This window comes from Crinia signifera, chromosome 3 (assembly GCF_055691185.1).
Source record: "Crinia signifera chromosome 3, ASM5569118v1, whole genome shotgun sequence".
Taxonomy (NCBI): domain Eukaryota; kingdom Metazoa; phylum Chordata; class Amphibia; order Anura; family Myobatrachidae; genus Crinia; species Crinia signifera.
The window spans coordinates 35,428,815-35,441,618 of NC_139219.1; the positions used below are offsets into that span (position 1 = coordinate 35,428,815).

General features: G+C 44.6%; 1 protein-coding gene across 1 annotated transcript in view; it reads right to left on the reverse strand.

Annotated features, from left to right (window-relative positions):
- Positions 1 to 7,561: 7,561 nt before the first annotated feature.
- The window catches only part of TMX4 (thioredoxin related transmembrane protein 4), a 54,085-nt gene continuing 48,842 nt past the window's right edge, over positions 7,562 to 12,804 (reverse strand). The window contains exons 7-8 of the mRNA XM_083175629.1: positions 11,874 to 11,937; positions 7,562 to 8,016 (exon numbers count right to left, since the gene is read on the reverse strand). Coding sequence (XP_083031755.1) covers positions 7,691 to 8,016; positions 11,874 to 11,937 — 390 coding nt within the window. The 3' untranslated portion in view covers positions 7,562 to 7,690. The remainder of the gene's footprint in view (positions 8,017 to 11,873; positions 11,938 to 12,804) is intronic.

Consider the following 12,804-nt stretch of genomic DNA (forward strand, 5'->3'; position numbering starts at 1 on the left):
GAAAAACCTAAACTTGGGGTCCCATTTATCAACAAGTGATAAAACTCATCGTGAATGATAAAAACGGATTAGCCAATCAGCTCCCCACTGTCATTTTTCAAACACATGGAAGTTCCGAGCTGAGTGGCTGGACCACCATTGATCAAGCACAATGGGGCAGATGTATCATAGCAGCGCTTATCGCGCCGATATGATACTTCCTGCTTCGCCTCAATAGCGAGGCGAAGCAGGAAGGGACATCGACAAGATGTATTAACATCTTGTCTGCCGAAGCGGGGGAGCGTTAACTCCCCCCTTCAGCGATGTCCCTTTCTGGAGATAGCGCATCAGTTAATACTGATGCGCTATCTCCTGTTCCCCGGCCGGCCGCACTGGGCATGCGCGGGATCTCGCTGTTCACGCGAGATCCCCAGCGCAGCCCAGACCTAACAGCAGGGACAGCGCTGTCCCTGCTGTTTAGATAGGGCTTCGCCAGCCTGATGCTGGCGAAGCCAAACCCGGCTTCGTGCGGAACGGTCAGCGATGCTGACCGTTCATACATTCGGCCTGCTATCATTTTGATAGCAGCGCCGATATGGACAGGGGCGCATAGCGCCCCTGTCCATTACCGCATCCCGGCACGATCATACATGGGGGAGAAGCGGTATCAGTGCACATAACGTGCGCTGATACCCCTTCTCCCCCATAACGACGGATCATACATCTGCCCCAATGAGTTTTATCATTCACAAAAAGTTTTATCACTTCTAAATGAGCCCCCGGGTTCTCCACTCTGCCCATAATCAACCCTGCACCTGCTTATATCTTATTCATGTAACAAGTTGTAAGTGATTCTTTATTTTTAATACTGGTTCATCCCACTAATATCTGTTCATACTGTCTATGCGTGATGGGTGCACAGTAAGCCAAAACAGATGTCTGAGGTTAAAAAAGATAGAGAATATACACAATATGTTGCCAACAAGGCATACTGGATTATTTTTATTTCAACATTTGTACCAATGACAAATATATTTTTATGTATAAAAACTTTAAAAATCAGCAAATCGACATTAAAGAAAACATGCGAGCACAACTGGATAATAGGGGGGGGGGGGAACAACGTGAAATTTAAAATAATACTCATTAACATAAACTGTATTATTTAAGAAGACATAACACTCAAGATGTCTATTAAATCATTCTAAGTACACGACAGGGATGAACTTTAGCCACACAATCTATAACCTATTTAATGGTAAAAAGAGACACTTAAGGTGCATACACACTAGATGATATATTAAACAATAGGCACATTAACGACCATCGTTAACAATATTTTTGTGTATATGGTCTAGTGTGCACGCACTATAGAAACAGCAAAGCGCACTCCCACGTGTCGATAGCAATGTCCTCTGCCTGCAAATGAAGGACCTGAGGATATCGCTAGAGGTGGCCCATCATCGGCAAGGGTGTATGCACTGGTCAATGCCAACACCTCACCGGGTCCCGTCTTCACACTGGATACACATCGTCTAATGTGTACCCAGCTTGAGACAAGGAGGTGTAAATCCAAGTGGCACACACGACCACTTGGACTTCGTAAATAAAACCTATTACCTCCTATTCCAAGTTCCGCCCTATGAGATTTATTATATTATATACTGTAGGTTATTTTGGAAGACACCAAATATACTTCAATATCTGTCATATAAATAATGTTCTCCGTTTCTCATAGACAAGGAGGAAGGTGCAGTAGCTCCTGCGGCTTGGAGGTGTCTAGAAATAGGGAACTCTCATGAGATATAGTAAACAACCTAGACATAAATGACTTACCAATAGGTGGGGGATCCAATATGACATTGCCATAACAAACCCATACTGTATAAGAGAGGGAAACAAAACTAAACAGAGTTTTATTATGTTTTACATTAACTAAAAACGTCAATAAAAATTTCATTCGGTTACCTTTACATTCAATATTTTGGGGGAAATGTAGAAACAGATTTACCTGGCACAGGAAGGGGTTAAAATAAAGTGAGTCCCTAGAAGGGGCACGAGAAACATATGCCCAATATGGAAGGGACATGAAAGGCTTGGACTAATACTGACACAGCCGTGAGCTAGCAGCAATGTACAGCTTGTACAGCCACCGAGGGTCACTTCAAAGCAAAAAGTTCTATAAAAAAGTATTTATATCATATTTAGCAGTAGAAAAATAACAAAGTCCTTCATTTGTACCGCTACAGACAATAAAGCCTGATGAAATCGAATAAGACAAAACGCGTAATTTAAAGAGACTACTGTGGCATACACACAAGGCGATTGTAGCCCTATTTCTAAGCAATCTGACTGGTTCGCATAGGAATGAAGCAAGGATTGATTAATCTGTTTGTAGGCACCCTGCACACGTCACCATCGCCGGGCTAGATTTATACTGAATTCATTGTAAATGTAGTCATCGCCAGTGTGCCGAGTGATCTGTGTGAAGCATTAATGCTGAGCACGGAGACTCCCTCGCCATGTCTGTTCGGGGCATTAGACCTCAGGAGTGAGGATCTCACAGCTTTTGAATGAAATACAGTTTGGAATCTACCTAGGCGAATACAGAGTATGTATGATTCTTCGGTACTTGTTTAGTTTCACGGCAGCCTATATATCGGATGCGATATCGGCCGATATATCAGATGCCATATCGGCCGATATATCGATGCGGTTTTTTTTACCTGTTCATAACCCCACTATGCATGGAGTTGAGTTTATATAGTATGGCGAGCGCAGCGAGGCGAGTGGACGTGGATTACTGCGCTCGCCACACTATATAAAATCAACTCCATGCGTAGTGGATAGTGGGGTTATGAACAGGTAAAAAAATCACATCGGATCGCATCGATATATCGGCCGATATCGCAGCCGATATATCAGCCGATACCGCATCCGATATATCGGGCGCCGTGAAACTACACAAGTACCGATTCTGCTATTAAATGATGTGGCCACATACCACCATACCACTGCAGTATGTTTAGAGCTGTGGATGAAAGACAATTGTGTAAAATATAGATATGATCTTTATACCTATGGAATGCATCCAGCATCCCGGCTGATGGGATGACGGCAGTCACAATAAAGAGTGTGGATCATTAAGTGGACAGTGTCTAAGTCAACCACTAGTTGTCGACAGGCAAAAGGTCAACATGAGTTTTTCACTTTTTTTGGGGGTGTCTATGTCGGCATTCACTCGCCATGGTTCACAATCACACTATTATTATTTAACTCTCTGCCGACATGGATGGCATGGTGGTAAGAAGTATGGATGGGGAAAAAAAATTGGTACTTGTTTCCTAGCACGGCCACAAATCGCGGCCATCGGGGGTCATTTTAGTGGCCTGCGACGCGACCGACGCGATGCCCCCGATTTTTCCATTGAAATGCATTGAAAACAGTGAAAATCGGGTCGGTCGCGTCGTGTGCGGCTAAAAATGCTTAAATGGTCCACACGCGATGGCCGCGATTTCCCCATAGGGAACAATGTTAAATGGGTAACTTTACCCCCCGATGACCGCGATTTCCCATAGGAAACAATGTTAAATGGGTCAATTTACCCAAATCATCATAGGGAACAATGGTAAATGGGCCAGAAAGCCCAAAAAACACCCCTGAACATTGACATGTCCCCCCAAAAGTAGTTCACGCCACCCTGCGATGAACGTGAACCCGAAGCGTGGCGAGCGCAGCGAGTCCGCGAGGGGCGGAGGTACGCGTCCTCCGACCTTTTCATACCCCCACTATCCACTAGGGCGTGGAGTTGAGAATAGAATAGTGTGGCGAGCGCAGCGAGCCACCGAGCCCGAAGCGTGGCGAGCGGACACCTTCACAGGTAAACGCGTCCCTTCGCGGGCTTCACAGGTATCCGCTGCGCTCGCCACGCTTCGGGCTCGGTGGCTCGCTGCGCTCGCCACACTATTCTATTCTCAACTCCACGCCCTAGTGGATAGTAGGGGTATGAAAAGGTCGGAGGACGCGTACCGCCGCCCCTCGCGGGCTCGCTGCGCTCGCCACGCTTCGGGTTCATCACGTGGTGGCGTAAACTACTTTTGGGGGGACATTTCAATGTTCAGGGGTGTTTTTGGCCCATTTACCATTGTTCCTATGATAATTTGGGTAAATTGAGCCATTTCACATTGTTTCCTATGGGAAATCGTGGTCATCGCGGGTAAATTGAGGCATTTAACATTGTTCTCTATGGGGAAATCGCGGGCATCGCGTCTGGCCCATCGCAGCCCATTTTTTAGTGCATGCGATGCCCGCGATGGCCCCGATTTTACCCCCGATGCCCGCGATCATGATCGTTGTGGCCGTGCTAGGAAACAAGTACCAAAAAATTAAATACCCATGTCGTCCTTTTTATGTGTCGACCTATTGCTTGTAAACCAATAGGGGCTGGCCTGTTGACTGTCGACATATCAACTGGAACGACCCTCAGCAGCATCGCCTCCATTGGGGCTGCTTCCAGGAGTTTCCTGGGCAGGGTTTCTATAACAATCCAGTGTTTGCTTGTTTGATCCTAAACAATGAGACAGTCTTTCAATAAAAGTCCTTTGGATATCCCATGTAGAATTATTATTTTGAGACTATACTAAGATTGGATAATTAAAAAAAAAGAAGAAAAAGAGCATTGGTTCCCTTTTGAAAAGTCTGTGGGTGATATCTGTTTGGATCTTGTGCTGTACACTTAATATAGATGTGCTTGTAAATATACAATGGTTAGGTTTTCCGTTTCTAATTTAGCATTTTTCATTGCTGAGAGAATAAGGGCTGGTCTTTACCAATCGGTCTCTTAGGCCAGGGGTGGGGAACCTTCGGCCCTCCAGCTGTTGTTAAACTACAAATCCCAGAACGCCCTGCAACAGTTTTAGCATGGTCAAATGGTAAAACTGTAGCAGGGCATGCTGAAATGTGCAGTACAACAACAGCTGGAGGGCCGAAGGTTCCCCATCCCTGTTCTATGCAATTATCTGCCATAAAATAATGGGAGGAGTCAACGACTTCATAATATGAGACTTAGGGGGTATTCAATCACCTGCGGCCATCTCCCGACGGGGTAGATGGCTGCGGGGCCCTATTCAATGCGGTCTTCCCTGACAGCATTGAACAGGGTAACTCGGCAGAACAAGCCTGACTTCACCTGACTTCACAAGTAGTCGGACTCGTTCTGTCGTGAACGGCCAAGAAGTGAAGAGCTGCCAGCCCGCAGCTCACCTCTTCCCAGCCACGCCCCCTTCTCGTCCCGCTGCAGGTGGGATATTGAATTCTGCCTGCTTGTTCTCAGTCGAGCAGACCGAGAACGGGACAGAGTCACGGCTGTGGGGCTAGCTCGACAGCCGTGACCCCAGATTGAATACCGCACCTTAAGGGGAGGAATTATAATTACTGCTTCCTGTAATTAATATTATACAATATTTTTGCCATCACAATCTCCAACTAAATTAGCCTATTTAAGTTTACATCAGGTTATGTCACATCTGAGAGGACTACTTTATGTTTAAAATATTATTAGAGATCGCCATATGTGATGACATACCTCCATTCCCAAGGACGTATTTGGCATACTGCAGGTCACAATCCCGACTCTCAGAATACCAGCTGCGCGATCACGACGAATATAAATGCTAACAACTAAAGATTATGGAGGTTAGGTTAGGTTAAAATTAGGCTGTGGCGGAAAAAGATTAGAGTTAGGCTGCGGGTGGGCAGGCAAGCAGGCGGAGGCGGGGTGTTAGGCTGCAGGAAGAGCGAGTTAGGCTGCTGAAGAGGATGGTTCAGGTTAGTCTAGGCAGTGGGAGAGGATTGTTAGGCTGCGGGCAGAGTGGATAGGGTTAGCTGTAGAATACTTATCAAAGTTTGCCAGCACTTTCACCGTCGGAATCCTGCAACTGTCATTCTGACCAATAAAGATTCTGTTCCCAAACCCATTATCCGATAGATTACTAAACTGTATTATTCAGTTCATTTTATTTCCATACATTTAAATGTTTATCGTAGTTAAAACCTACCAAATTTTAGGGGAGTTTATATTTTAACTTCTATTTGATGCGTAACAATTCAGTTCATTATATATTTAGCGCAGCCAAGTAACTGTGTGAAACAAAAACAAAAAATTGCAGCCCATTTAGAAGAATACAGGTATTACATTTCCCCCACTCTGTTTCAATGAAAAATATATTTTGACCTGCATCCAACTCATAAGCGCAATAACAACAATATTAGCAGTGCGCAGCTGTGCAAATTGCAGTTTTACAAATAACTAGACCACTACAGGTTGCCCAAGTCTGCCTTAAACACGTACGGAACGTGTACAATTTAAAACTGCAACTTGATATTTTCTAACTAGAGCAACTTGATCATTTCTAACTAGTGTGCAGATGTCTATATACATCTACACTGAGAAAAAAATGCATGTAAACAATAAATGGAGTATTCAATTGTACAGCTGGGTCCACATACATCTATCCTCCGTGCACTACAAGTCGCGTTGCGCATAACAGTTGTGCTCTGTGCGAATCGGCAGCTCCGAACGTCTTTGGACTATTTTCCATTAGACATTATTCTCAAAACGGATAGGACGCACAAGCAGCTTCTGCGGATTAAAACACTAGGTTGCTAGCCTTTGTGCGATCACGGCTGTATCTGCATACGAAATGCTTTGTTGCAGTGTTTTACTGGTGAACAATGTCACGTAGCATTTCATACACAGATACAGCCGCAGTCACACAGAATGTAGGCATAACACATATCATTTTAATCAGCAGAGGCTTGTGTGTGTTACTCACACCATTTTGTGTGCATTGAAATGAAAAAGGTAATACATGCAAAGACGTTCCCTGCTCCATGGCGCAATTAAAAGAGCTTATAACACGCCACCAGGCTACATGTATGTGGACACATCTGTATGGGAAATTCCTTAACTAGGTAGAAAGAACGGGTTGGGATCATTTGGTCTACAGCGTGATGGTCGAAAGGTCATTAGTTCGACATGGGAGAAGGTTGACATGGGTCATGGTTGACATGGTTATAGGTCGAAAGGTCATTAGTTCGACAATGTCTAGGTCGACAGTTAAAAGTTTGATATGGGGTTTTTCGCAGTTTTTTTACCTGAATGTCAACACAGTCAACATGGACACAGTTTAAACTGCACCGCTGCGCTTGCGATGTGTCGGGAACACTATTTTATTCTCCCACCACGCCCTAGTGGATGGTAGGGCATGAAATACCGCCTGTCGACACATGTCAGCTCAAAAAAACAGTGAAAAACCCCATGTTGATGTTTTGACTGTTGACCTAGACACTGTTGAACTAATGACCCGTCAAACTAACAACCTGTCGAACCCATGTCGACCTAGACCCATGTCGACCTAATGGTGTCGACCTAATGACTGTCGACCATCATGCTGTAGACCAAATGACCGCATCCCGAAAGAACTATGTGTAAACTGAGATGCATCTCAGACTTTCTTAAATAGGGGACATTAAATATTATATTTTGATTGTGATTTTAGAAATACAACAATCAGGGAACAACTTTAAAACACTCTTCGTTATTTTACGGTGAGAAAGGCAAAAATACAGATGCTACAAAAAAACCTTATCCAAAAACAAAAATATGATGGAGACATATCTTTGGTCCATAAAAATATGTAAATAAGGAGGTCTAATGTCCACTATCCACCGCTTCACTCTTGCGTTGTCTCAGGGCACTTTCAGATTCGGGTGTGCTTGGCTGTTGTATTTGAGTTCTGGGGTCATCTTCATCCCCATTCTCAGAGTTGTCCACTGCAGAATCTTCCTCCTCTTCCTCCTCCTCCTCAGCGCCACTGTTATCTCCACTGTCACCTATATCTTCCTCCCCTAGGTCGTCTTCATTCTCATCTTCGTTTTCCTCCTCAATGGCACCCTCGTCATCAGATGAAGCTTTTCTTTCCTCAGAAGCGTCCTTTGGATCTTGATCTAGAACCTCCACGTCTTCCTTGATTATTTCTGCAGTGACAACAGCCACAAAATGACATTACTGACAGCAAAACAGATGTAGATTTTTCTTTAGAACATCTTTGACAAAACTTTTTGTACCCCCACCCCCTCCAATAAATAAAAAAAATCATATTTGTATCAACAGCAGATGTAATGGTGACTGGTACATCAGAACAGCAATATGTATACAGAAAATATTTTATAGCCGTATGATTTCTCATTTTTGAATTCAATAGTAAAATCTATATTAGATGGTAAACTGCCAGGAGCATCCACCCTTATTCTATGTGCTCGCCCCTCTTGTGATGAAGCGTTCCTGTTTTTTTAGGTAATCTATATACTAAACAAGTATTCTAGAAATGCTTACATTATTTATTCATTGTTTCTCCCTTTTTGTCACTTTCATTAACAAGAGATTTGCAGCCAAATCATAGGCAGGGAAGTCTGGTATTTAAAAAAGTGTGGGCTGGTTTAAACCTATGTTTTTAAAAAATAAAGCTAAAAAACATACTCTGGTATTTTTTTATTATGCAGTGACTACAGACAGGTATACGTAGCATAATTAAATAAAAAATAAAAAAAAGCCTATTATAATGTAATCCGCAAGAAGCAACAACTTACATTTTTGGATACTTACTTTCTTAGTCTTTACCAGGAAACCCCAAGGATGCGAATAGGATAAGGGGTAAGGGAGAAGGACAGAGTCTACATGCTCACTATCCATGAGAATGTTACCTAGTAGCTCAGGGGTCCTCAAACTATTTTGCTCTGAGACCCCATCAGACAATAAAAATTATTGCAGGACTCCAGCAAGTTACCGCAGAAGGTCATCCCATCCCATGTGTGGTCAACAGACAGCACCTACATGGCAGCATTGTGGAGGCACAGAGTGATGGGAGGAGTCTAATATACCATAACCCATCCCATCACATGTGTGGTCAACAGACAGCACATGCATGGCAGCATTGTGGAGGCACAGAGTGATGGGAGGAGTCTAATATACCATAACCCATCCCATCACATGTGTGGTCAACAGACAGCACATACATGGCAGCATTGTGGAGGCACTGAGGGGTAGATTTATTATTGTGTGCATAAGGTACTTTATCGTGGTGAAGCTCCCCTGCAATTCGCCCAAATGGATGAACAGAGTGGCCTTCGCTATGGGAGTGCGTTATCCCCTGCTGCCGGGGATACGCTGCCTCCCATAACGTATGTGCGTTGCCGACCGCTGTCTAATATGCGCATGCGCCGGATACTTTTTCTCGCTATACGTACATGGCGCATGCACAGTTTTCCTTGTTAGGCGCCGCTTGTTGGTCTCCGGCGGCTTCAAATTAAAACTGCTCATGCGCCGGGTAATGTGCGCAGGGGATGCTGGGATGCTGTGTACCCGGCGCATGCACAGTTTTAATCTGAAGCTGCCGGAGACCAACAAGCGGCGCCTAACATCACACAGGAGACCCACTTCGTCAGAAAATTCTGGCGCTATGAACTGGACTGCAAAGAAGGAGCACGTGGCCAGCGGGAAGCTTCATAAATAAGGTATTAGCCCGGAGCTCTGCAGCAACTAACACATACTGTACACGTTAACCCTCCTGCCCCGCACCGCTGCCGTTAAAGTACCCGCACAGCGGGTTTGATAGATGAGGGGAAGCGACCCCATGCTGAGCAGGTCGGGACCCACTTTGGGGTCAGGACCACAGTTTGAGAACCGCTGTACTAGCTCACTAGGAGAAAATTATCTAAAAAATGTTTGTTTTCAGATTCAGGTGGGATATTAGGACCTCCTCAAGCCATTCTGAGCCGCAAAATAGTTTTTTTTTTTTTGTGCAGGACAAGTAGAGTCCTAACATCACAGGTGTGACTCACAAAGACTAAACAGTCGAATTGGTTCGACTTTAAATTTATTAGGAGTTGTTCATGGGAGCTTTTTAATCAGTTGAAACTGATAGCACCATCAAGATGGCCAGGATGCTGTCAAAATCCCGTTCAGTATCTTCTCCATAACCCACCCTTCCCACAGTCTAACCATAACCGCCCCCTCCTGTAACTTAACATCCCCCCACACAAAATGATGGGATTCTGGCCGTCGGGATCCAACTGACGACGTTTTGACCGCATCCCCTTTTTAACATGGCTTCTCCTAGTAAAAGACTCTACCTATGTCAACCTATACTATATAGCCTGCCATGCACACCCTATGTTCCAAGCACGGTAACAACAGATAGATAGCAGAGTGCATAACAAGCAACCCTTACATGCTTTCTCAGCAGGTCAGACATAAGCTGGTGCACACATGGGTTTTCATCCACAAAACACAATCACCCCTATAGCAATGTGCATATGGAACCCTCTGACAGTTTTAAAGAAGGCCTTTGATGTTTATATCAACATATGGTATCCTTAGAAAAGATTTAAAAACAGATCATTATTCTACCTTAAATAGAACACTTATGAAGAACATACATTGTACCGTCAACGGCCGTTCATTATCTACAAACAGACGGACAAGAATCAGTGCTCTCCTCCAGCTGTCTGACATTGATGAACAGAACCTTGGATGCAGATACAGTATATATGTAGATCGATAGATAGATATAATTTTTTTTATATATTTTGTGACAAAGGGGGGTATTCAATGTGGGATCACGGCTGTCGATCCCCACCGACAGCCGTGATCCAGGCCCGTTTGTGGTCAGATCGACCACAGAACGACAGGCAGGATTAAATTTCCCTCCTGCCGCTCGGCGCAAAGGGGGCGTGGCCGCAAAAACGGCCTGAATTGTCGATCTGCGGCCCGGATAACGACAATCCACGTCCGTTATCGGCAGAACGGGCCCGACAGCTTCTGAAGTCGGGCCCATTCTGCCGTGATCCCTCATCAATGCTGTCGTTAATGACGGCATTGAATAGGGAGCTGCCGCTATTTCCCATGACGGAAATAGCGGCAGCAGATTGACTACCCCCCTATGTCGAATTACATCGACATGGACCCTGTAGAAGTGTACCGTTTTGCTCGCCAAGCTTTGGGCGCGGCGCTTCGCTAAGCTCGCCAAACTATTTCATTCTTCCTAGTGGATGGTAGGGTATGAAAAACCACCTTTTTAAAAAATATATTTTTATATATTATGACGCATTTCGCATGTTGATCTAAAGTCCCTGTCGACCTAAGCCATGTCGGCATTTTACAGGTGTAGATAGAATATAGTTCGACCCAACAACCTATGCTACATACAGGACCTTACTTGCAAAAGGCAAATTCCTTCTCAAATGGGCAGAACCATGTGCACTGCAGGTGGGGCAGATGTAACTTGTGCAGAGCGATTTAGATTTTGGTGGGTTATTTTGTTTCTGTGCAGGGTAAATACTGCCAGCTTTATTTTTACGCTGCAATATAGATCTCACTTTGAAGTAAAACCCCACCCAAATCTAATTCTCTCTGCACAAGTAACATCTGCCCCACCTGCAGTGCACATGGTTTTGTCCATTTGAGAAGGAATTTGCCTTTTGCCTGAAAAAAAAAAAACCTATTGGCCCCCATATAAAAAAACAATCACACTGGTCCCCACAGGTATCAAAAATAAAATACATTGGCCCTTTACATGAAAAGAAGAGACCAGTAAATAACAAGAAGAGACCAGTAAATAACAGCTGAACTGGTGGTGGCTGTAAACTGGTTTGGGCATCCCTAGATCCGGGGTCACACTTGAGACCAGCTCAAGGCACAATAGTGTGCCACGGCACAGTGGTTGATAAACACTGGTTTAGAGTGTAGATGCTCAGGGCTTGCCTACCATACGTGAACCACATACAGCTTAGGACAATCTATTCCTTATAGCTCAATGTAATGAAGATGGACTTACCAGATCTTAGCACTTCATACTTGGGTTTAGCTGGACAACAGCAATCCGTTAGTAGCACCAGTATCTGTTTGGGAAACAGGCAACAGTATGTTTGGTTACTTACTGACAACATCAAAGCCCTCGGTTAGAATAGATTGTCTGTCATACAGGAGTGCACTCTGTAGATGATACAGGAGACTTTCTAGACACAAAGTACTGTAGGACTCACCCCAGGTAGAGAAAATGAAGTAACATACAGCATCTAGTGGTTCCTATTGATGGGAGATAATTATTCCCATTCATATAGAGACATTCTAAACATTCTTCTGAAATGTGTTTAAAGATGATGGGATGCAGAGACAGGTAGTGGGGGATAAAGGTACTGAATATTCAACAATTAAAATGATGAGTCTAACCTACTGTAGTGCCAAGGCTGCTCTCCCTACCTGCCACCTCATGTCCTGGCCATCCCTGCCATACTCACTGCCTGCATCTCATGTCGCCTGTCAGTCCCCCCCCCCCCCCCCCTCTAGACCGTAAGCTCTTCCCTCCTGTTCTCACAGCCCTCTTTTCTTGCACATCAATTACAGTTGTCTTACCCACCTACAATATATACTCCCATCTCGTCTCATTGGGGTTTATCCATCTCTACCACTGACACCTGCCCCTGGTAACATGCAGGCTGCTCCTCTGCTTCCCTACATCCCAGCTGTATTGTCTACTAAGCATTGTGCTGCTGTTACCTGTGCTCATCTCTACCACTGACACCTGCCCCAGGTAACATGCAGACTGCTCCTCTGCTTCCCTACATCTCAGCTGTATTGTGTACTGAGCATTGTGCTGCTGTTACCTGTGCTCATCTCTACCACTGACACCTGCCCCAGGTAACATGCAGGCTGCTCCTCTGCTTCCCTACATCTCAGCTGTATTGTGTACTGAGCATTGTGCTGCT